Here is a 24928-nt window from a genome sequence, read left to right on the forward strand (position 1 = left end):
TTCGTGCACATTTTATTTGTTGCGTGCGAGATTTTATCTCCATTCCACGCCATTGCTTCTGCCACTTCTGCCCTTCTTACCCCGCCACCCAGCCACCCTGCCACCCTGCCACCTTTTGTCATCGTTCCGGCCCCCGTTTTGGGGGCGGGGGCCCTGGGCGCGATAACAAGTATCATAAATCCTTTGCTTCTTGTAAATGGCACCCGAACAGAGGATCCTTAGCAGCCGTGCCAACCAGAGGCACGCCTCTCCCACGCAGCCCAGCTCCACCCACTCGTAGTAGCGGTTTCTGTTTCGCTTTTGGCCATCGTTTGTTATTGTTTGCGGTTAGTTGGACGCTGCCAGGCTGCCACGCCGCCTTGCCACCTACTCCCCACACATACATACATATATCCATACATCAAGTCAGGGCCAGGTCAGCTCCTGAGGGAGGGGGTGGCGCGGCGTGGTGTGGAGTTGCACTCGCCTCCTTTAGTTCACCCAAGTCGCGGCTTCAAGGGAAACTTGAGGAAACTTTAGCAAGAATCACTAAACGCAGCAGCGTTTTCTCGTCATTTGAAGCAAGTCAAAACAAACAACACACAAAATCCATGAAATGTTTGGAAATGTATGTATCAGCATTTGGATTCATAGAAGCTTATAGAATTATATAGAAGTTGATATCAACATTTATAATTCATAATTCCATTAGCTGCACATCTGTCCGTTCTATTTAGTTTCTTCCATCTGAACCTGGAACCGCACGCGAATTATATTTATTTTCATTCTTACCCACCCCTACCCGCCCCCAGCAACCGTGCTGGATCTGTCACGTCTGCTCGACTAATGACTCAGTTTGTAGCCCCTCCTGCTGCGTTACTCTGTTACAATAATATAAAATAATAAATAATAATAATAAGATATCAACATTTATAATTCATAATTCCATTAGCTGCACAATGGCAATCGCCGCAGATCGACACTTTTTTATGCAGCAGCATTCGTGGCAAAGTGTACTCCCCTTCACTCCGCTCGATCCACGAACACTCCCAATTCTTTTCCATTCTTTTCCATTCCCTCCAAGGGCAAATGGTTTCCTTGCCGTCTGCTGCAATGCAAATGTATCCATTCGCTTAGGCGAAATTTGTACAGAACATCAACAGAAGTAATTGTTTTTAATTTTGTTGTTTGTTTGCCTTTTTCAGTTACTTGTTTTTGGGTAATTTCTAATCTCACCTTCCCCTACGCCTCATAAATACTATTTTCTCTCCTCACTCTCTCCTCGCCTCTATTTTTCTTATTCCATCAAATCCCCGATACTCCCTCCCCATTTCCCGCTCTATTTCTAACACTTTTCCAACTTATCGGCTGCTGTTCATTCCCTAGCACCGCCCCCAGCACCCCTCTAACAGCTAAGCTGCAAAAATTTTACTGCGACCATTTGGAAAATAGAAAAGCGGGTGGCAAAAACTCTCCCTCCCTGTCTCTTCCTCCCTGCTTGGCCACATTGCTCATTTTTCGGTTTTCGGCTTTCGGTTTTGCTGTGTTGGTGTTGGCGGCGACAATTTGCTGGCCAAAAAGGGATTAAAAAGTTGCCAGTGCGCTGGGATTTGCATTTATGCTGAGGCGTGTGTGGGTGTGGGGGGGCGTGGGGCAGGGAAAGGGGTCAGGTCTGGTGTCCAGTGGGTGGGGATGGTGGACAAAAACCCGAAAACATGCGAGAGGCGTGCTGGAGAGTGTTAGTGAATCGAGCGGAGTGCAGGGGAGTACATAATATGCCTTGGGGCGACTGGGTGGCAGTGTGAAAATTTCTCACTTTCCCTGGTGACTCTTTCCACGCGTACTACCTTTCTCCCTCGCCCTCTCCCTTTCACTCTTTCTCTTTCACACTTGTGGTTAAGCCATTTGCATTTCAAATCTCGCTTTTTCCAACGCCCACACGGCTCCACACGCCTACAGCAGCTTTTGCTCCTCGTCGGACGACTGCTGCCGCCTGCTGCAGGCCCTGGCCCAGGCCCCCCATCATGTTAATAAGCCCCCTCCAAAAAGCCACATTGGCCTTCTGCACACCGCCCCTCCCTTCTACTCGTGCTCCTCCTTCTGCAGGCTCCATTTCCGTTCCAGTGTCTGTGGTCCACGGTCTCGTCCTGGGCCTGGTACTGGGCCTGGTCGTGGTCCTGGCAACATGCGGCTAATGCAATCTTGACAAGCGTTGTCCTGCACAGCCGAAAATGAGGCTTGACACTTTTGATTTGGTTTTACGGGGACCGAAGCACACCCAGAACCACTCAAAGGAGACGGACCCCACACCACCGACACCAAAAAAGGATCACACTGGACGGGCGATGACGAATTTTTGATGCCTTTCGTCTGGCTGAGCCTACCAAGAGCGGTGCGATGGAGGGAATCTGGGGAATGGATGGGAGATAAAAGCTGACGGAAAGGAGCGACAGACAATGTCGTGAGGCGACTTTTTGATGGCCAAAATGTGGCGGGAATGCGGAAAAAGGGTAAAGAGAGAGGGATAGAGAGGGCGCAGAGCATGAAAGATGGGCAATAAAAACAGTGAGTGATAGTCCAGCACGAAATGCAGTGCAGAGATGGAAGGAAAGTCTCTCATTAAAGAGTGCCGTGCCCATAAATAAGGCGAATAGCTTAAACTGTTTGCAAATTTCCTAATTAAAACGAGTGGAGATGAAAATGATAAGTGATTTCAGCTCCATTTTTGATTCAACTAAACAACAGAAAAAAAACTAAAACTATTTACGAGTTTCCAATTCAATTTACAAAATTTCGATAGGTTTACCGCCAAAACAATTTGCAGTCCACTTTAACATATTGCGTTAACAGCACGCTGTTAAAATTCGAATCGCAAATCGCGTAATGTAGAGTGTTTATGGCCGCAAGGTATGTTAAGCAAAAGTGTGATCTGCACCTTGCTTGTATGTGCCGAGCAAAAGAATCAGTGAGATTATTTGAAACCAAACGCCTCACAGATTTTTCTGCCACGAACAACCGAAAAGCAAAGTAGAATCCAATCGGTCTCCTCTCCCAAATGAGTGACAAAACAATGAAAACACCAACAAACTTTGAATTTAACGCCTCACCTCACTCAACCAAACAGGCGCCTAACATAGGGCCCTAAATATTTTACAGAGCCAATTCAACGCAAAAATGAGCCACTCGCTCTCTTGTTTTCTCATACCAACCAAAATTCCAACTGGCTCTCTCTATGCTTGGGATGATTTGAGTGAGTTTTTTCGGTCTCTCAACTGCCCCAATGTATCTCACAAATGTATCTCACAAAATTTTCGACGCGGACAAGGAAACAACAACAGAGATAGTGTCGAGTTTTGGGCCGAGTTTTCCCACAAAAATATCGAATATTGTTGCAAAAAATATACAAAAATTCAACAACCACGGTCGGCTGTTTTTTTGTGATTCGAGCGCCGTTTCGTCAAGTAAATAAATCAGATAAATAATACAATTATCTCGCGCTTTGCAACAAGTCGTGGGTGCCGGAATCAGCGGGGATATTTCGGGTTTTTGCGGGCCACGCTTTGAAAGTGAAAACATACGCACACACACACACAAACAGAAGCACGCGTGCATGTAACTACGGTACTAAAACAACATCAAAACATACGCAAGAAAATCAGTTTCCCCCCCCACTCTCTCAAATACGCTCCGTACCATCGATGTGAGACTGTGAAAAAGTGCAGTGCGAAAATGGATTTAGAAACCGCCAAGAAAAAAAAGAGATAAACGAAATGAAAAGTTATAAATAAATATATATGCCATGAGGCGGCGGCAACGCCAACAACAACAACAACAACAACAACAACGAGAAAAGTAGAAGAAGAAGAGGCAGACAGTCGCAGGGGACGTGATTTCTCTTGTGTTCTGCCTGTTCTTCTTTCCCCCAGCATCATCCACCCCCTTGCTGTTTGTCTCCCTCCCCGACGCTCACACTCTCTTCGCAGCAACCATTCCATCCCATCCCATCCCGCATTTCATTCAGGCAACGAACGGCGCACATGTTTTTGTTGCCGCCTCTGTCTTTCTTCTTCACTGAATTGAATTTAGCGCTGCTACTGCTGCTTCTCCGCTGCTTTATCCTGTAATCCTTTTTGCTGGCTGCCTTCGTACTCAGTTGGGATTCGATTTTTCTCACTCTCGCTCTCACGTTTACTTCTGCCGCTGCCGCTGTCGTTCCGCAGCATCACAGCACCCACACTTCTCTCTCTCTCTCTCTCTCACCCACACACACCGACAGACAGCTGTGGCGGCGGCTATCTGCGTGTCTGCTTTGCTCTGCTCTTTCACACTGCTGGCTCCTTCTGCTGGCTGTTGTTTTGCGTGCTCTTCTTCCTCCTTGGAAATACAATAAAATCAAGGAGTATCAAATAAATGTGTGCGCCACATGATGCTGCAGTCTGTTGCCAAACAATAATTCGCCTTTGTGGTGCTCCTCTGAATATTCGAACGCGAATTCCAATACGAATCTAAAGAAAGAACTAATGAAAAGGGAAATGATAAAATACAATGAATAAAGAGCTGCTGCTCTCATCTCTTTTTTGTCTCGCGTTTGCGCCGTGTTTTCATTTTCGTTTTCCGTTCTCCGTTCTCTTTTTTTTTTTGCGCATTTCGCTTTGGCAATCAGATTCTGTTTTCCTTTAAACATCCTGCAGGCTGATGGTGAGGAGAGGGAGAGAGTAGTGCATGAGCAGAATAATCCCCAGAGCAACAACAACCAACAACCCCTAACAAAACAACAAAATTTTAAAACAGAATTTATCGTTATTTTTGTGTTGTGTTGTGTTGTGTGTCGTGTGTTGTCTGTCCCGCTTGCACGCACGTGTGCGACATTCAAAACTAGTGGCCAAAGTGGATATATGTAAAACAACAAAAGCAAAGTGCAAAATTGTGTTCAAGAAAAAGCTATCGCATCGCCAAAATATTTCCCCATAATTATGTTAATATTTTTCCCTTTCCCTTTCCCGCCCCCCCAAAAAGTAAATAGAAACTACAGAAATACGGCTTGAAAAAGAGCTACAAATTGTGCCAAAAAAAAATAAATATAAGGAAAAACCAATGAAATTGATGCAAATATCAAAAGAAAAAGTGAACAGCCAGTGAAGTAATCAAGGAAAAACCCAAAAAAAAAACACACGCCATTTGTTGAGCAGTGTAAAATCGCGTAAAACCGAAAATAGAAGGAGACGAGGCAACAACATAATTCGCGACGCCAGTGTTCACATAAAAAGCCGTCAAGCTGTGGGGCTCAGGGGCATTTTTTCTTCCTCCGCAAGGAATGTATTATCCGGTAAGACAACAGAAACAAACAACAAGAAACATTTCCAGTCGTAAATATCACTGACCACAAACAGAAAAGAAACATCATCAAAAAGCAGGACAAGACAAGCGAAGAGAAGAGAAGAGCAGCCTACAATGGCATTAAAAAGTAAACGCGGCTCAATTTGCTATTTGCTATTTGCGGTTGTTGTTTGTTGTACTCCACTGTGCAGAAGCGGGTAATGCTACCCTGTAATTGATCAGCTGGCGGGGAATCGTGTTGAGATTGATGTAGAAATGTACTTTGTAATGTGAAAATGGCAAACGTTGCCGTGGCCCAAATAAACATTCCCGGCGGCTGTGGCTGTAGGAAAAGAAATACTAGAATCGAAGCAAATGGAATATTCTGGAATAAACAATGTTTCCCCGTCATTTGAGTCTGTGTATGGGGGGGTATTATGCTAGTCGGAATAATCTAATATCTTCCACTGTTTACTTTTTCTTTCGTTTCGTTGTCCGCGGTATTGTCCAGCGTGTCTGTGTCGCTTGTGTTTGTTTTACTTTTCAATGGAAGTCAAATCTTGTCTCGCGCTAAAATCCTTATTAGACGAACATCTCTCACTCTCTACTACTCCCCTATGTCTATATGGCTGTCCCGCCAGCCGGACACTCGCTATGTACTATGTTTGCTCACCTATTTGCTCAGACAACAACAAATAATGTCAAATGTTGTATTCACACGTGCGAGAGAGTGAAGAAGGAAAAAAAACAAAACCACTTTCAAGCTCTCGCCTCAGACAATTGTTGACTTTGTCGTCGTCTGTCGTTTGACTTTACGAATTTATATGGGTTACAAAGTAAGAGTGAGGGAAGGGGGGCACAGACGACAGACAATCCCCAATTTCTGCTGCTGGTAATTTGATAGCGAAAAACCAAACAAAAAATGCGGGTTGTATTTGCGGCTTTTTGGATTTGAATTGTTATAAATATGCCCTTGAAAAGAAGAGGGTATTGGTAAATTTGATTAAATGTTTTTTAATGGAGAGGGGAATATATATGTACTTTATATTATATACTTTAAATGGCAATCGAACTGGAAAGAGTACATTCATTTCGGTGCTGTATTTTGGACTGGTATTCTGGTCTTTTCGCTTCGCTTCTCTTCTGTCAAGTCTTCTTCCACTTGACTCTGTCGCCGTCACAATGTATTATTCTCATTAAAATCGGATATATATAGAATTCCCCTACAACATTATATAATTATCGCTTGCCTTTGCTTTTTCTCGCTTTGGATAATGAGCCCCAATTTATTGCCTGATCATTTGATACTCACAAATGTGTGTTAACACAAGAACTGATTCATCTGATTCTCTGATTCGAATTCTTGGCATTTTATTCCCACGTCTCTAGCCTTTGAATTTGATTATTGTATTAATTTGTATCTTTCTTCTTTTCGTTGCAGGTACGTTTGTTTGATATGCTAATTTCTATGGGTATGATTGATAAGGAAGTTGGCCTAGGCCAATGGCTAAGGTTTTAATGAATGGCTGGCTGGTGGAAGCGAACCGAAGCGGCCATGAAACGAGACGTTGACGTTCAGGCCAGAACAAGGCTTTGTTTTTGGATGGGCCTCCTCCTAGCTGGTTCTGGAAACTAGGTCTACCAAAACGTTTGATTGAGCAACGACATCAAAGGGTTTTACTATGATTACGAAAGAGTCTTCAAATGCAACTATAATCGACAGCTTATGCGGTTGCATTTCATCATAATTCATCAGATATAACTCACAGCATACTGTTTATATATGTATATATTAAGTTTGGATTGAGATACAAAAATAGCCAAACCAACAAAATTTTGCGGTTAACTGCGCACGCACAATGGACTTCCTCTGATCTCTCCCTGTCTGTCTCTGTCCCTCCCCAACTGAGCAGCAAGTAGCAATTTATGCCAGCAAATGTCGACGTATAACAGTTTTATGCAATTTATGTGCAATTTTTCAATTTAGCCACCGGACTCGACCAGACGAAGGTTTCATTTAAGCTTCAAGCTTTGAGTTTCATTTTGTTTTATTTCATGTGAAATGTTTGAAAATTGAGTTGTTTTGCTTAGAGCTATGATGACAGCAGGTCAGGCCAGGGAACTTTTAATTGCAATTAATTTGAGTGACATTTGCGAAAGGCAATGCCGACACTGAACGATAATGATTGGAAAATTATAGGAAAACTTGTACGTAGAGTTCCAGGAAATGTAGCATGAGTGTGCAAAGAAGAGAAGGCAGGCAGGCAGGCGGGCAGGCAGATATTGAATATCTATTGATTCTTGTACGCATCCATCTCTCGCTTTATGGCTGCTTTTTGTGGCTATTAATTATGTTTATTTTATATTTTGATGAAGAAATCCCAACAATGTTCGTTTGAAGGTTGTTTGCCATCTCAAATGAATTTTATGAACGAAATTACTTTCACTCAATTAGGTCTTGTTTATGGGCTTACATTATCCGGCCCTGGCGCATGTGTCCGACTTTTACTTTTGGGTAGATTTTCCATTTTTCCATTACCTAAAAGTGGTCATCAATCCCTGGCCCCCGCCCCCTGGGGCTGGGCTTGATGATTGGATAGGTTCTAGTCATATTTCAATTTTCAATTTTTGTCTGCCTTGATTGATGATGCTTCTCGGAATGTAGGCTGGGCTGGAAGCAGCCTTAGAAAGTTCTGGTGGATGCTACAAAGTGGAGGAGAGTGCCAGAGTGTGTTCGAGGCCCGCATCTAATTGAGCCAGAGTCCGTTTTTTCCAGGGCAAACGATATGACAATTTATTTCAATTAAAGTTGATTTAAAAAATTGCCTCCCATTCCACACACAGTCCCTCCGTTCTCTATACCACTCTCTCTCTCTGTCGCTGCCAGAAAAGCCTTATTCAAATATCCGCCACTCTCCCTCTCCCTCCCTACTCTCGCTTTCCTAAGTTATGTAAAATGTGGAATTTCTCTCTCACTTACTTTCAAAGTCCATAAAGATTGCATTGGCTGATATTCGGGATTGAATAATTGAAAAAGTAAACCTGTAAAAGGCGAAAAGTTACATATTGGAATGCAATCCAATTCCCCCTACCATTAATTGGGGAATTTTGCACATATATTGTGAGGTGCCTGCCTGGGCTGGTGCTGCTTCTGCTGCTGCTGCTGAAAGGCAATTAACCCAAAGCCGTTAATCGTTAAAGCGATCTTCAAAATGCATGTTGGTACCAGTTTTGTACATTTTTAAACCGCAAAGCAGTTCAAATAAAATTAGCAAACGAGTTAATTGAATATATGAAGAATGAAAAAAACCAAACATGAAACCTGAAGGATATCCAGTAATTTCTTTAAGCAGAAACAATCGCAAGGAAATGGAAAATTTTCAAATATTTTTAGTTATAGAAACCACAACAAATTCAAGACTAACGAGGGAACATATTCGTTGCAATAAACTCTATTAAATGGGGGTACCCCAGCAGCCTTGATTCACCCATTCGATATACCCTTCCTCACGAAGTTTACAGGGTATGAATTGATGCTAAACTGCTGTAACCGACACAAGTTCACAGCTTGAGAGACAGAGAGAGAGAGAGAGAGAGATGAAAGAGCAAAAGATAAACAAAACAAACACCCGGACAACCTACGGCCATGTCGGATGTGAATGACCGAAACTTTATTGAGCGCCCCCCCCACCGCCCGCCCGCCCGCACAGCCCGCGCTTTGAAGTGGTTAACGTTTAGGCAGAGCCCCCATGCCTCATGCAAATTATTCGGTTCAACGACGACGGCGCGACGCTAATCGCAGGTGTCAGTCACACGAGTAGCCCCGTCTCCCTCTCTCTCTCTCTCTCTACCTCTTAGCTACGGCTGCTGGCAATTAGTTGGAGCGTCGCACGCCTGCGCCGTGAGTCAGCAGCAGCACAGCAGCCGCAGCAGCCGCAGCAGCGCCAGAGGTTGGTCAAACTGTAACAGGTTTGAGGCGCCCGCCGTCTATTTTTTTTTTGTCATTGTGGTTGCAGTGCGAAAGTAACGGTAGCTGTAGCACATCAAGCAGATCAATGCGACTCTCTAGGCTAGAGCGGTTTCATAATACTTTTAGATACCCTACAAGAGGGTATAATAGCGGAATGTACTACAGAACGCCATAGAAAAAATATAAATATAAACTGCATAGGAAAAAGTTACTGCTGTATGCTTAAATTGAATCAAAACAATTCTCAAGGGTGTCTACATATTCGTTACACCCACCGGTTAGCCTTTCTCTATTGAGCGGACAGCTCAAGTTCAACGAGAATTCTGCTCTACATAACGGTAACTGTAGCACTGCAAAAATATAAAAGAACTTAATTCTCATGCCGTTCCATTCCATTGACCGTTAAGGGCACAGTCACACAGAGCAGCTTTTCTTATGCCGCTATCTACAGCTTAATCTCTCGCTCTCTTTCTCTCTTGCAATTGCTTCATTAACAGTTGCAGTTCATTCTTTACGTTACGCCAGCTCTTTGGTTCCACTTAACTTCCATTTCGTTTTCATTCAACCGCTCAGTCGTACACAGTAACGGCAACTGTAGCAGCCAGCAGTAGCCGCATCTAAATTAGTTCCATTTCCATTCAGTTTTTGCTCTCCCTCTCCCACTCTCTCTCTCTCTATCTGACTATCTGCAACGCCCCCACGTGCTCTCGCACTGTGGTAGTCAGATCTGTAGACGGACGGACACCCGCGACAAATTTTTATTGTCGCCTCGATCGCGCTCCGTCTGCTTTTGTTTTGCTTCTTTATTTATTGCTCGCCGGCTTTTGTTTTTATTTATCCCAGTGGTGTTTGTGTGTTGTCGCTTTTCCCTCCGCTCGGCGCTAGTTTATACAAATTTTTCTTTTTTAGATACCGCCACCCCGCCATAGATGATATTATTGTTGCGGTGCTGCTGTTTGACTACTTAAATTTACATTTTATTTGGCCCGTCATAAACGGGATTTTATTGGAGGGGCATGTTGTGTTGTATATGTAAATTTGTGTTCTTTTGTCGTGTCTTTTTTATATGAAATATTTTGCGATTGAGTAATCGAAAAATAAGGTTGACAAAGTCAAAGCTAGTACTGCGCGGAACACAACTGTTAGATCAAATATATTTAAATTAATGAAAAGAAAAAACAAGAATGGGAAAATATTCTACAGGTCAAAATTGATTGAAAGATTGACTTTGTGTCTGGGTTTTGGCAATTAGGAGTGAGTGGAATTTTTGTCAAATCATTCCATATATTTTGTTACCCACTGTATTTCGATATGCATTTGATTTGCTGCTGTTCTGTTTTTTTTGGATTGAGTTTTTTGAGGGTTTGGTCAGCAAACAAAAAAGTGGCTAAACAACTTTTGAATGGTTTTTAATGCAAATAATTGCTGTAATACTAAAAGTTTATGCAAGTTTTATGTGAATAGATTTTCACTTATTTGTTCAGACATGGAACCTTTTCTTTATTATATATACGGATTTACACTCAGCTCTCCCACCCGCGAACATCTGTTCAATTACTATACCCATACCATATATGAATCATTGAACAACCGGAAATATTTACAGACATGCAGTCTATGTTTATTTATAGATTGCCGCATTCATTTGGATAATATCGCTGTAAATATCTTTCATAATTGAAAACTATGCATAATTTATGCAAATCCAATTAATCAACAATTAATGGGAGACCCCCTTCCCTTCCCCCTCGCAGCAACAATGTGTCTCTCATGCATATTTACACGATTTTTAGCCATAAATTCTGCTGCTACCAAAGGCGCTCGCAGTAAAACGCTTTTGTGACGCTGTTTCGGGAATGTTACTTTTTCATTTTTCTTTATTTTCTGTTTGTGGTGTTTTTATTTTTGCATTTCATTTAATGGCGCCTCGGGGCTTCGCCTTTTCGTTGTATTTAATTTATGGCCCGGTTAAAAATGTGCAAATGTTGCTACTTGTTGGGCTGTGGAAAACTATCGATTTTCCTCTGCCTTTATTGCTGGCAATTAGCATAAAGCGACACCCAGAGCCAACAGCCACCAGGTAACAGCAAGGTGAACAAGTCAGGTTGCATTCGAAGATGCGCTACACACGTAGATCAAATGGGAATGGGTATGGAAGGGGGGGGGGGACCTCCAACTAAGGCTCTCTGTGGCTCGTGTTTGGGTCAGGCAGAGGCAGCGGCGCCATTGTTTCGTCTGACTTGACCATAAACGAGTCTCTCTGACATCATCATCATCGTCAACAACGGAGCAACCTGACCAACTTCTGACCTTTACAGCTGTCCGTTGGCGACCTTGATGCTGCTGTAAAGATGCTTCTCCTCCTCCCTTTATCACCTTTTAATTATTCGCAATGCCAAATCGAAGTTGCATTTGTGCTGCCAACAGACCTTAAGTGGAAGCCGAAGCCTTGGGTGAATCATATGCAAAGAGGTTTTATTACGAGATTTTTAATGTTGCAATAAATTGCTGCACGGCACTACTTACAAAAATGAAGAGGAATTAAATTGGAAGTGTGGCTGGCTGGCTGGTGTTTCCTTGTAAAAATTCTAGAAGCTGTATTCTCTTTGGCAGTGCATTCAATCAATTAATTTCTCTATCATTCTTTTCCCAAATGAATGGCGATTCAGCTTTCCGTTCCCCTTCGTTAACCGTTTGGCCTGCGATCGCCTTTTGATAACCTTCGACCGCTGTAGTCGATCTCATGTCGATCATTGATGGCTACAGTAAACTATGCCACTAAATGGATAGGCTACTGGGAGGCTACTATGCATCCCAGGGAATTTTAAGAAATGTTCTTACGATTATAATTTATTCTTCGAAAAAAATCACCAAAATGATCCATGACTTAGTTTAAATTTGGGATTATTTGGTCAAACACTCCCCAATACACTCTCTATTACTCTCTCTCTCTCTCAAAAATAAATTCGGCTCTAGTGGTTAGGGTTCCTATTCGACTGGTGATCGTCTTTGACCTCCTGGAGTGCATCTGTGGCATTAACCCTTATATCTACCAACATGCCTTGCCGATCACCCCTTAAATTTTCATTAAAATGTTGATGTTAATTGCAATTTAATATGCACATGTGAGAATTTTTTTTTATTTAAAATATTTTTTTTTTGCCTCCAATTGAAATTGATGTCAAAATCGTGCTGCAGTTGAAGGCCAACCAGCAACAGGCCTCGCCAGAAGGCAAAAAAAAATATTGCTTTTAATAAACAAACAAATTAAAACTATATAAATAAAGTGAACGAAAAGGCAGATGGCCATAAAAATCAACAATTAACCAACAACGTCAGTGGCAATGAAAAAAAAAGTGAGAACAAATAAAATAAATTATGAAAACTTTAATGTAAATGGAAACTATGATTGTGCATATGACAGCATTGTTAAATAATATTTAATGCAATTAAAAAAAAATGGCAACAAAGAAGATGCAACTTTTAATAATGCATTTGGTGTTTCCATTCAAGTTAAGAATACTTTTAAATATTACAGAAAATGTTAATTTCGAATATATTTATTTTATGTTTTATATACAGACAAAGGAAATAGTATGATTCTTATTAAATTAAATAGTAATAATTCCCATAGAGAAGAGAAAGAAAAGAGAAGTTTGGGTCAATATAGCAGCATCTGCTGTGTAACCTTTGTACCGTTTATCCATTTTGGTTTTCTGAGTACTTCCTTCCTTTCTCTCTTCCACATTCTTGTTCATTAACACATTTCGAAACACAGTTGCAATTGGAAAATCCAATTCCACTATTCCTTATCCTTTCCAGCTAAAATTTACTTTTTTATTTTCGTGCCCTCTCAACTAATTCTCTTTGATTAGGAATTGAGCGTGCGAATGGTGGGGCAGGGGGTGGTAAACTGAAGTCCAATCGTAGAGTTTCCTGGCTGCCAAAATAGACAATTTCCTTTTCTTATTAAATGTTATTTGTATTACACTCACAGGCGAAAATGAACGACGTTGAAAATGCCTGCCGCCGCTTGACTATTTATTTGTTTTTAGCTGCTTTCCTCTCTGGCAGTGTCCCTTTTCCCTTCAATCTTCCCAACCTCTCTCTTTCTCTCTGTGCCGGGGTCTGTCCTTTGAACATCATCCAATTACACAGCGAACCGCACCCGAGACACGTGTGCAGCATCTGTTACCAAGTTGTGTGTGCCCGTTTCGTGCCGCACTTGGAATCGATTGATGGCGTCCGTCGTCGTCGTCGTGGAGAGCGGCAGACCAGGCGGATAGCGGAGAGTGAAGTGGAGGATAGAACGACGGATGAACGGACGGACAGAAAGAGCACACTAAATCGGTTTGGTTTGGTCCATTCCCATTCCAACCAGCGTTAAACGCAGTGAAGTTTGGCAACTTTGCCTCGCCACGAACTCTCTTTTTGCTACCCTACATTTGTAGAGGGTATTTGGACTTTTAGCAGTTATTTGCCATGCTTAAAAGGGAAGTCTACCCCTTGAAAACATTTTTTATTATTTCCTAAAACAAATCAAATTGCGAGTCATGTGATGAAAGGGACCCCAGAAAAATAACCAAAACGAAATGAAACTGAGGGGCAGTCATGGGTTAACTGCGTAACTGGGGGTCAGGGTCGTTCTACCAAGTGCAAAATAATGGCCAAGGAGGAACGACAGCACCAGCAGTAGGAGTAGCAGTAGCAGCACAGCAGTGAAAGAAAACTCATACATATTATATGTTGTACCTCTAGAAAAAATATGTACATATAAAGAGTGGCAGAGAGTGGGGGGAGGGGAATGGGAATGGGGTGGTGTGGCCGGATGCCCAAGTGGCAAACCCAAAGCCAACCCCAGCATTCACCATTGTGACATTTAAGAGGCTCACACACGAGTGGCAGCAACAGCAGCAACGCTCGGCAGAAGCTAAAAACAAAACCCACGCACACGCACACTCCCACAACGCCCCCAAAGCTCGCTGCCACACCATCCCCTCCCACCCCTGCACCTTTACCACCATAGAGAAACACCCACATTCGCAATTCCCAGAGCAACCCTCAGGGGCAGGCCGCGCACCATCGCCAGAAAGGTGTGAGGTTCAAGAGTCGCAAGCTCCCCCAGACGGAGAGTCCTCCTGCTGCTGCTGCTGCTGCTTCTGTGTGCTGGTGCTCAGTGTGTGGCCCCTCAGGACCCTTCTCGTTTATATGTATCCTTGTGGCACCAGAGGAGCATTGCATACTTTGTGGCATGGTGGTGTGTGGCAGGGGGTGGTGGTGCCGCTGTTGCTGCTTAAAATAATTAAAAATCAATATTTAAACTATGCCGCAGTGGGAGAGAGAGCAATGAGATAAGTAGAGGCTGGCGGGAGACACGACAGATGGTCAGTCAATCGGATGAACATTGAAGGAAGTTCCAATGGAAAAGATCTTCAAACTATTCGTAGAAGTTCATTAAAGTTCAACTGAATAGAAAATCGCTCAGACATAGACTCATGGAATGGTCAGAAGGCCGGAAAATGTACCCTCCGAAAGATGTTCAACTTTTGCCGTACTTTTATCGCACTTCAAAACAGCGCCCCCCTCCCCCCCCCATGGCATATCGTTATAATTTTATCTTTTGGGGACAATTTGCATAATTTCTCATACAAAAAAAGATGAATTTAATTATACCTGCTTTGCATTACATAAATTTCTTGTAATTTGCATACATTTTAGTCCTACAACGAGCCTCTGTCCTCTCCACCTTCAACCCGTGAGTTTTCCTTGGAAACGAAACGAGAATTCCTTGATTCTCTTCATTCTAAAATGATTTTATTTGTGTATGTGTGCGTGTGTGTGTGTCAAGGCTGAAATTATTATTACGGATTCAATTTCAATTAAAATGATTTTTCAGGCAATTTGCAAATCAATGAAATTGGCCAAAAAGAAATTGATGCCAAAACCAGTAAAAGTCTTGAATAAAATATCAATAAAATGCTTGAGGTTATCGATGCCACCACACACTCGGCGGGTGGTCCTGAACTGTGAGTGAATAAATCACAGAAATATATCACAAATTAAATACTTATAATTCACAGAGTGAACAAAAAAAAAACTGAACAACCAAAAATAAGCTGAAATATGCCCGATGACAGGTTCAATTGATTTATAAACTGAAGTGAAATTCTGAATTGCAATTTTATGGAAATTTCTCAGCTTGATTTGTGCGGGCAAAGAAAAAGGCTTTCATATATCATCCAGGGATCAATGTAGAGTTGAACAAGCGATGGAAAATATATTACAGAAGATTTTTCCATCATGAAATTGAACCACGAAAAATTGGCAAAAACTTTTAACGCACAAAAGTGTTTCACATGCGGTTTTTGCTATCTATTCGGAAACTTTTTCCCCGGGGGCCACATTAATTAACGCCATTTTTCTCTGAGCCAGCCTGCCAGCCCCGCATTAACATTGTCATTGGTCTGATAACCGAAAAATGTCCCACATCAGGTGGAAGTTAGTGAGGTTCATTAAATGCTCGTCACAGTGTGTGCGTGTGTGTGTGTATGTGTCCCATTAAATATAAAGCCCAATAAGCCAGCATATCAAGCAGATTAACACTGAGCAAAAACACTTGAGACACACAAGAACTTTCTAGATAAAGTGTAATAAAGTAGAGTACTTTAATCAAGAAAATAAAGTGGCGGTTTACAGTTTATTCTATAAGCTGCTAAAATCGATGAAAAATCTAAGTAACTTATGGAATATTGTTTTTCAATAAAGAATCAAATTTTCAAACCTATAACAGATTTTGAGAATCATAAATAACCTTCTAACATGACTAATCATCTATGAAGTAAAATAGATTGTGATTTTTGTAGATTTTTCCTTTAATATTTGAATATATATTTATATTCATTTTATATAGTTCATTGTTCATAGATTTTAAATAATTTTTTTTCAAATCAAAACTTTTCTATTTTTTTTTATTTTTGGATTTTTTTTGGAAAAATCATTTTTGTCACATGTTATTTAATTTAAATATTTAAAATATAACTATTATTGTTTTTATCGTTAAAAAAACCTTATCAATAAATTCGTTTTAATAATGGAATAGAGGTTACTCTATTTTCCGTAGTGTATAACTTTTATGTCAACTCTCAGCTGTTGTTGTTTCTGATGCTGCTGCTGCTGCCACATTGCTGTTGCTGTTTCGGGCCAATGACAATTAGGCTGGTGATAAGATAAGCCACCAGAAAGCTGCCTGCCTAAACCAATTTCGGTTCGTTGGTTGGTTGAATGTTGCGATGGTTGTTGTTTGGGGTTGGATGGAGGAGAACCCCTTTTTATCTCAAAATTAAATGGCGTCAGCTGTCACACACACACACACGCACAGAAAAGTTCGAACTTTGACTTTGCGTTTGCCATTTAGTTGGATGCTGCAGGGGGGGAGACTGCGCCTCAATCACAAAACTTTACCACACGCAAAATTAGTCTTTTTTTGTGTGTAGCTCCATCTGTTGTTGTTGTTTGCTATCTCTAGCACCGCCACCGCCACCGCCGCCGCCGCATACATGTTACTGTCATAGCACACTTCTATCTATCTATCTATCCCATACCGCGCAGATACAAAGATATATCTGTGTAGTTTATTGTAGATACATAAATGTATCTATTAGTTAGGCTGCCAATCACCGTTCGACTCTGAAAGGAATGTGCGAGAGAGGTGTGCCGCCATGCCACATGGATACAAAAACCCGTGACAAGGCACAAAAGCTAAACACAAAAGTATCTTTCGGATACATGCAGCAGCAGCAGCAGCAGCAACAGCAACAGAGAGCAGCAGCCTGACAACTTAATTTTGTGTGGCTTTTGCAATTGTCTCTCCTACATTTTTGGGTGCCACATGCGCCGCCCCTCTAATACCTGCCGCACTCGCCCCCTCTATAATTCCCTTCACCCTCTCTCCACACACACACACACACTGAAAGATGATTTCAATTTCCAGTCTTGTCAGAGAATTTTCAACATAAATTTACATTATCCCCCGAGTGGCGGCTCAGAGATCCCATCAGCCTGCCTCTGCCCCTGCCTCATGCGTCGCATGTCTCTTCATGCGTTGATTGCTTTAGGGCGTTCCCCCATGCGTCATATGTGCGCTGATGCGCCCTCTACATATATCCCCACCCCCCCCACCATTTCTGTGTAGAGCTCTTTCCTCTTTCTGCTTTCCCTCCATCTCCTGCTCCCGTTTTTTCCTTACCCGAAAATTGCTGTTAATTACATCGTTGCAATGTGGCCACACAGGCCAGGAAAAATGGGGCTTTTCCTACCATGAATAAAATATTAATTAAAGGCTTTTGCTTGGACATCCGCAAAAAACAGCAAACAAGCAAAAACAAAACAAAAAAGTTCAACAATTTTCGGGACTGTTGGATGAGGATGAGCCATCGAGATACTGACGGACGGATGGATGGGTGGATGGAGGCCACAACTTTTTCCATGAAAAGTGTCACGTGGGGGAAAGTGATAATGAAAAGACCATTCAAAAAAACGGGGAGTGCGTGTTTTCCTTTGTTTTTGTGAGGAAATTAATTTTAAATTGCCGGAATTTTCAATGTTTTATAAACGAGTATTTTTGTCTCGAATATATATAACTTTTTTGGATTCTTTTTGTAAGTTGAAAAATATATTCAATGAGGTACATTTATCGCTATTGAAATATCTTTGGCAAAGTTAAAGATTTGATGCAGAATAAAGCCAGAGAGTCTTTGGGCACAATCTGGAATGAAATTAGACTTACATTTCGACAGAGCTGGACAGCTGTTTCTGATGGATAGCTAATTGTATCTATGAGAAGGCACACATCCTTGTTCATCTCCAGATGCCGATGCTTCAGCTGCAACAGCATGTTGAAACACTTGAAACCAAAAGATTGAGAGAGAGAGGGAGATAATTTATATAGTATTTATACGAATGTATCTACTGTTTGTCGAGCTCTATGTCGTAATAAATTTTCAAATGTCTCTTGCCCCCCCTCCCAAGTAAACTTTTGTGCTGTTTGTGCATTTTGGAACCTTGGAAATTGTCTGCCGTTTTGTTGTCATGTTGAATGCAAATTCAAAATAACCCCCAAGTTGTGCCCATCTGCTGCACTGGGAGGTGTCGAGCATCATTGACTGAGAGAGAAGTTTGCACAAATATTGTTGGGTTTGCTTCTCTGGTTCTTCGAAAATTAATTAACTTCACAGCTATAGTTCTGTCATAGTCATAATAAATCAACAAAATACAACATTCGTACCATCATATCATCAAAGTTTGTGCCATGGCTACCCCTTACAATTTATCTCCATTCATTAGGTTAATTAAAAGTACAACAAATTCTACAAATTTTATCTCATTTCGTGGGTTTCCTGCTGTCATCGAAGCCCATCATTAAGCCAAAATCCCCAAAAGGCCAAAAGCAATTAAAGCCTATAGCAAAAAAATGTTGTTAAGTCTTTAAACTTTGAACAATTCAATCAACAAAAAAGCAAAACGCACAAAAAAAATATATATAGAGAAAAAAACATTTTTTATTTAAATTAAACAAATACTTATACTTTGCTTACATTTATTTTTAAATCAAAGTAAATTCTTTATTCTTATTAATAACTATTAATAAATAAAAAATTATAAATAATAATAGTTATTATTATTTTTTAAATTTTTATTTTGAATATAATTAAAAGTGCGCCCATTTTTCTCGGAGTGTATGTGTATAGAATAATTAATCAAGAAACAAATTTAAAAGAGAACTGCGAAACGCAGAGAACATTTTCTGGAACTCTTTTTTTGTTTTGTTTTGTTTTATTTTGCACGCTTCAAGCTTCGAAGCGATCTCTGTCCTTGAGTCGAGGCTGTCCAGTCATCCACTCGGCAAGCTCAAAGCCCTGTCTCTTGGATGGGCTTTTGGTGGTGGTGGTGGTTGAATGTCTGGTCTGGTTTGGTCTGATTATGACACTGCCTCTTGGAAGCCTTGCCGTCGTCACTCCATCCCACCATCCCCGCCGTACATACATATGTAGTTGTCGTCACAGACCGTCGCGCATTAGAAGAACCGGAATAACCAGTGGAAAATTGCGCCAACATCCACCATACATCCAGCAGCAGCAGCAGCAGCAGCAGGCAGGCAGAAAACGCGATTTTGCGAGTGCATTAAACTCCAGTTAGTGACAGTGAAAGTGGTTGGCCCGCAGTTGCTAACTGGGCCTGTCTGTCTGTCTGTCTGTCTGGCGACTGGGTCTACTGTTCGGGTCTGCTACAGTTACATGACCAATTTTCATTTTATGAAAAGGATTGCCTTACCTTACATTAGGGCGTAACCAACACAAAGGGGGCAGAAAATTTGCAATTTTTAAAAAGGTTTTTCCGCTGAAAATAAAAGGGAGAATGAATGAGTTTTAGAATGAATGATTGAGGGCCTGGATATGTGATTAAAGTAGACTTTATTATACTCAGTTTGCTGTATTTGTAGCAGAGGTTATTCTGATTATATATATTTTTGATTATATGTTATTTTCTTTTGTTTGCAATTTTTGCTGTTAATAAATCCTCTAAGCTTTTAGAATGATTACTTTATGTTTAAGAGTAAAAAGAGAATATGTAGTACTCCTTTGAAAACTAAAAAATGGTGCATTAAATGGGTAGAAAGACCCCTCATCAACATCTCTATAACGTTCCCTGAAAGTATTAATTTTTTTTATTTAAATGAGTAGAATTATTTCTGTATTTATGTGGTGTTCTGTTATTGCACCATGCCACCTGAATGGTTGTTGCAACACAAATATGGCAACGATGCGCGCATAATTGCCATTTCCGGTGACCAAAAAAAGAGAGAGGCCGTGTGTTTGGCTGGGCAGGCGTAGACTCAGGGGCCATGACGTGTTGAGGTGACAATAATTTTTCATATATTCATTTATATGCATATCTGTATATACATATATACATATTTTTTATTATTTTCTTTGAATATGCACGCGCGAGTGGTAATAATTTATTCAATCAACGGCGCGCCACACACAGCAAATGAGGTACTCTCCGTAGGTACTCGTTCTCGGATAAATTCTGTGGGGCACTCACACTCAGATACGATACTCTGGCACTCACACACACACAGCAGATACACTCTATAGAGTGTAGGCACACTGCAGTACAGCCACAGTGTAGCGGCACATTCGAAGGCACTTGGCATGCGAAGAGAGGAGCCGAAGAGCCGCCGCCGCCGCCTAAATTGTCTAATGATGCCATCATTTGAGACGGACACACAGCACAGCAGAGCAGGCGGCACACAGCACCGTTTACGATGGTCGTCCCCGGGCTTTGGGGCTAATAAAAATTTACGCATTGTTGCTTGGGCCATGAGGCAAGACGGCGCGGGGAGTCTCTGTCTCTCTGTGCCAGTGGTAGTGGCAGGGGGGCAGGAAACGCTGCTTCCAAACACAGGAAGCAACACTTGATGCGCAGTTATGAAATGGAAAAAGCAAAAAGCAAAAGAGATACAATATGGAATGAAAGAGCGCCGGCCAGGGGAGGATGGGAGGCCTCTGAGGAGGATTGATGGCCGCGTGTGGCAAACAATAGGGGAGGATAGGTATATCTATGGCCATCTAGGGGGCAGGTGCGGCACACGGGGGGCAAGCCAGCACTTCGGCGTGAGCAGCATTTAGCTGGAGATAAACATTGAAGTATCTGCAAAATAGCTCTCCTTTCCCAGCCCCCAGCCCCCTGCCTCCTGCCTCTTTCTCTTTATTTTACTTGAAGAGAAAGATACAATCTCTTTTTTTTGTGCAGCCATCAACAGATTTTTTTTGTTGTATTTGCTCAACGGCTAATTGCAAATTGTTGCGCCTCGCTTTTGGCACCTGATGGGCCATATTAAAACCGCCAAAAGCAAAACTGACAGAAAGTTATATAGTATCCCCTCAGTACGCTATATACATATACATATATCTGTATATCTGAAATTGAAACAAATTTGTAATGACAGATAGACAGACGCAAAGAGCACAAGGCACAGCGCACATGGCACATGGCACATGGCACATGGCACATGGGGCATGGGGCATGGTTGTTGCTTGCGTAAAACCATTTCAAAAGATTGTATAAATAGAACTTAAAGATCTTGTAGATTTTAAAGATCTTTGTGTGTTTGAGGAAAGATCATAAAACACCCAGGACAAATCCCCTTTTGGAGTTCGGCATCTTTTTTAGATGTAAAACATGCTTGTAGAAAAACACCCCTTTGTGATTTGTATCTGTGTGGCCATAAGCTATAAGAAAACCCTCTAACAAATTCCCGCTGGTATCAACGCTTAAAGCTCTGGGAAATCCACACCATCCGTGTGTGCTTATGTCCAGCTTCAATGAACTGACAAGCTCCCATCATTAGACACACAAAAAATGGGGGGGGCGGTGTGTGGAGAAAAAGCACTCGACTCGACTCGTCTTGCCACGATTCCACGTCCCCTTCGCTGTCAAAGAACTTATGTGCTCGCATTATTTTTTTTTTTTGGCGTGTAAAAGAACCGCATCGAAATCGATGAAGCTCCTGCAATGTTTTTATGCTCGCCGCATCGCTAATTCGAAATCATCCATCAAGTTGCCAGAAATGGAGAAAAAAAAAACAAAAAAAGGCAAACCCCAAACCTCTGGGAGCCAAGAGCCAGAGCCAAAGAGTCATTCAGTCACTCAGCCAAAAAGGGAGTTCATTGTCGTTCCACCCACAAAAACAAGTAAAGGGAAAATGATCAATGCCATCGACTGTAAAGATACCCCGTATAACGGTTTATTTATGGTTTTAGATGTTCATAAAATGTGGAAATTGTGGTTTAAAACTAGTTTTAATAATATTTAATTTATATAAGTAATATTAAAATATTTTTTTATAAAAATGTAAGCTATTGTAAGTACAAAATTAGCATGAGAGATTATTACTATGAAACTTATTCCTATGAAACTGTATTCCAAGATACAGCTTTTCGTAAGGATCCTTCGTAGCCATTGGCTATTTGCACAACTGTCTCGCGAACACTATTAATGCCAGAGGAATGTGCCAAAAATTCTCGCCTTTTATATACCCTAATCTATCCCAAATGAACTGGGTATAAAGCAAAGGGAGAAGCGAAGACAAATGCAATCTCCTTAGGGTGTCTCCTGGGCGTGTCCCTCTCCCTCTGGTGGCAACGCAGCGGAGGCAGCACCATCAGCAGCAGCAGCAGCAGTCCCCAAACTTTTCAACTCTTTTGTCTCCTGATGACAAAAGTTTGTTGTAGGCTCTGCTTGGCTGTTGCCGCCACAGACTCTGCCACCACTGCGCTGCGACTTTGACAATGAATTTCGCCTTAAGGCAAAGGCACAACAAAACAAGGCACAAAACAACAAAAAAAAACTGACAAAAATCCTGTTTTTTGTGTTAAGGAATGAGGGAGAACTGGTTTCGTGGCTGGTGGGGGGTGTCGGGAGTGGGTGTGAGAGTGGATAGTGGGTGTGGCAGAGACTGGGGCACAGTCTCAGTCGGCTACGTCATCAAGGCAACTGCCTTTTGTGGCAGCGACAGCAACAGCAACAACGATGAGGGGCAGTCAACTTGACTAAGGCGCTGACAAAAGTGACAAAGCGACGTGCTACCAACTAGGGCATGTCTTGGTCTGGTGCTCCTCCAGGAGGGGTCTTGATTATGTATATTGATGGGTTGCCTCCTATTTTAGGTGGAAAAGGTACAACAAAAATGGTTGGGAAATGCATGGAATACAAAGGAAGAATGAGAATCCAGAGGAATGTACAGATTTTCTTGGGGGAACGCTTTGGTTCTTTGAACACCTGGCTTAATTTTAAGAAATATTCAAAAAATTATAAACTATATAAAATAAACAATATAACTTAACTATAATAATAAATGAAGAGATAATAATAATAAATAAATACAAAAAATTAATAAATAATAATATGTTATAACATAAATATAAATAATAATAAATAAATAAAAATATTTTAATAATTTTACCCCAAACCGCATCCCAGGGGTTTAACCCGTTTGGGATGGATGCTAAACCTCATGTCAAGTGGAAATCTCAAGCTTATTTTCAAAATGTATCTTTTCTCATAACCTTGGCATAATGTTCTTCTTAGTTCTTAGTAATTTTTTCTCATCTAATTTGTTGCTAATTACTTATATTTTTCTCTCTTCTCTCTTGCTTTTTGGGCAACTTTTTCATCACAGGTAAGTTGAAGAACTCAAAAAATTGCACGAAGAACCTACCGAATTCACGGCGTAAGTTTAATTAGTACCCAAAAAAGACGAAGCAAACAAAAAAATAATATGAGAACTTTACTTCGCGCCTTTGGAGGAAACTTCAGAAACCGGAGATTTGGCCATAAATCTTTGCCGAAAACAGGTGCTCGAATGGCCGAAAATCCCCCCTCCAAAAGTAAATTGAATTAATGCTGCCTCCTGCCCCAGAGCTAAGATGAAAGTCGAGGCCTAGAAAGAGACGGAGAACGAGACAACTTTTTAATGTTTTTTGGCAATTTTATGCTTAATATTTTCGTTACCTGCTGCCGCCCTAAAAGTTCGCCAACAAAAGTCAAGATTCAGGGAACAGATGCCCACCAAAAAGATTTTCCTCAAAAGATAAACAAAAAGAGAAACAGAAAGACACTGCGATGGCGAAAAGAGGGTGAGACAGAGGCAGAGACAGACAGAGGTGAAAGACAGAGAGATGGACAGTTTTATGTTTAATAAGATCAAAATCTCTGCGGATTATTTGATACCAAAAAAATTAACTTTTTCTTACCTTTTTGCCCCCACTTGGTGGGATCCTCTGTGAAAGCCCCTGCCTCACACTCTTGTTCCCCTTGATTTCCAACGTTGGTTGCTTCTTCCTTTGTGGTTTTTGGTCAGAATGCACGAATTTTATATTTTTTCAATTTTATTTTGTGCATTTTTTTTTTTGTTTCTTTTCTTGTTTACTTTTCCTTATCCATTTTCCAGTTTCCTTTATTTTTGTTGTGCTTTCGCTTAAGTCAAAAGTTTGTTCTGTGTAAATTATTCGCAAAGCAAACAACTCCAAAAGGAGTGGGTGGGAAAATCCTCGCCCAGACAGTGGGTAGAAATCTCCCCAGAAAGAGGGTGGATGGGTGAATGGGTGGAAAACTGTTATGTGACATGTTTTGGCAGCTTTTTTGTGTTGTTTTTTGTTTTAGCAGAGAGATTAGAACCCGTCGTACAAGTTGTAACTTTTAAGCAGCACGAACAGAAAAACATTTGCTCGAAAACAGAAAATTTTACCATTTTCCACTTTTGCCACCGATTTCCACAGAAGAATGAATATTTAATGGGCACCCTAGGGAGGTGGTGGAGGAGGGGGACTGTGTCTGGTGCTCGCACTCGATGGAATGTAATAAAAGTAATGCAAATGACAAGTTTTTATGCATATCAAAAAGTAAGATACTTCTCGTATGATTATTATGATGATGATCATATGTACATACATACTCGTATCTATGGGCCCCCCGTACCCCCACCCATCCTGTCATGCAGCATGGAGAATCTGTGGCAGGAACTACCATTTGTACATACCCCTTGGAAACGTTTATCTTTTGGCTCTTTTGAAACCCCTCGAAGCGTGCCACACAGGAGGG

At 41.4% G+C, this 24928-nt stretch overlaps 1 protein-coding gene across 34 annotated transcripts in view; it reads left to right on the plus strand.

The window, feature by feature from the left end:
• The window catches only part of LOC111071467 (ecdysone-induced protein 74EF), a 128578-nt gene that overhangs the window by 39626 nt on the left and 64024 nt on the right, over positions 1 to 24928 (plus strand). The window contains exons 1-2 of one of the 34 annotated variants that reach the window (XM_022362818.2): positions 3272 to 3440; positions 4996 to 5305. The exons of 31 other annotated variants lie outside the window; for them this stretch is intronic. In XM_022362818.2, coding sequence (XP_022218510.2) covers positions 5294 to 5305 — 12 coding nt within the window. In that variant the 5' untranslated portion in view covers positions 3272 to 3440; positions 4996 to 5293. Of the gene's footprint in view, positions 1 to 3271; positions 3441 to 3486; positions 3601 to 4995; positions 5306 to 24928 lie in introns of those variants that run through there. 2 more of the 34 variants (XM_041592593.1, XM_022362819.2) reach the window with 2 other exon arrangements.

Source organism: Drosophila obscura, unplaced genomic scaffold (genome assembly GCF_018151105.1).
Source record: "Drosophila obscura isolate BZ-5 IFL unplaced genomic scaffold, ASM1815110v1 contig_181, whole genome shotgun sequence".
Classification (NCBI taxonomy): Eukaryota; Metazoa; Arthropoda; class Insecta; order Diptera; family Drosophilidae; genus Drosophila; species Drosophila obscura.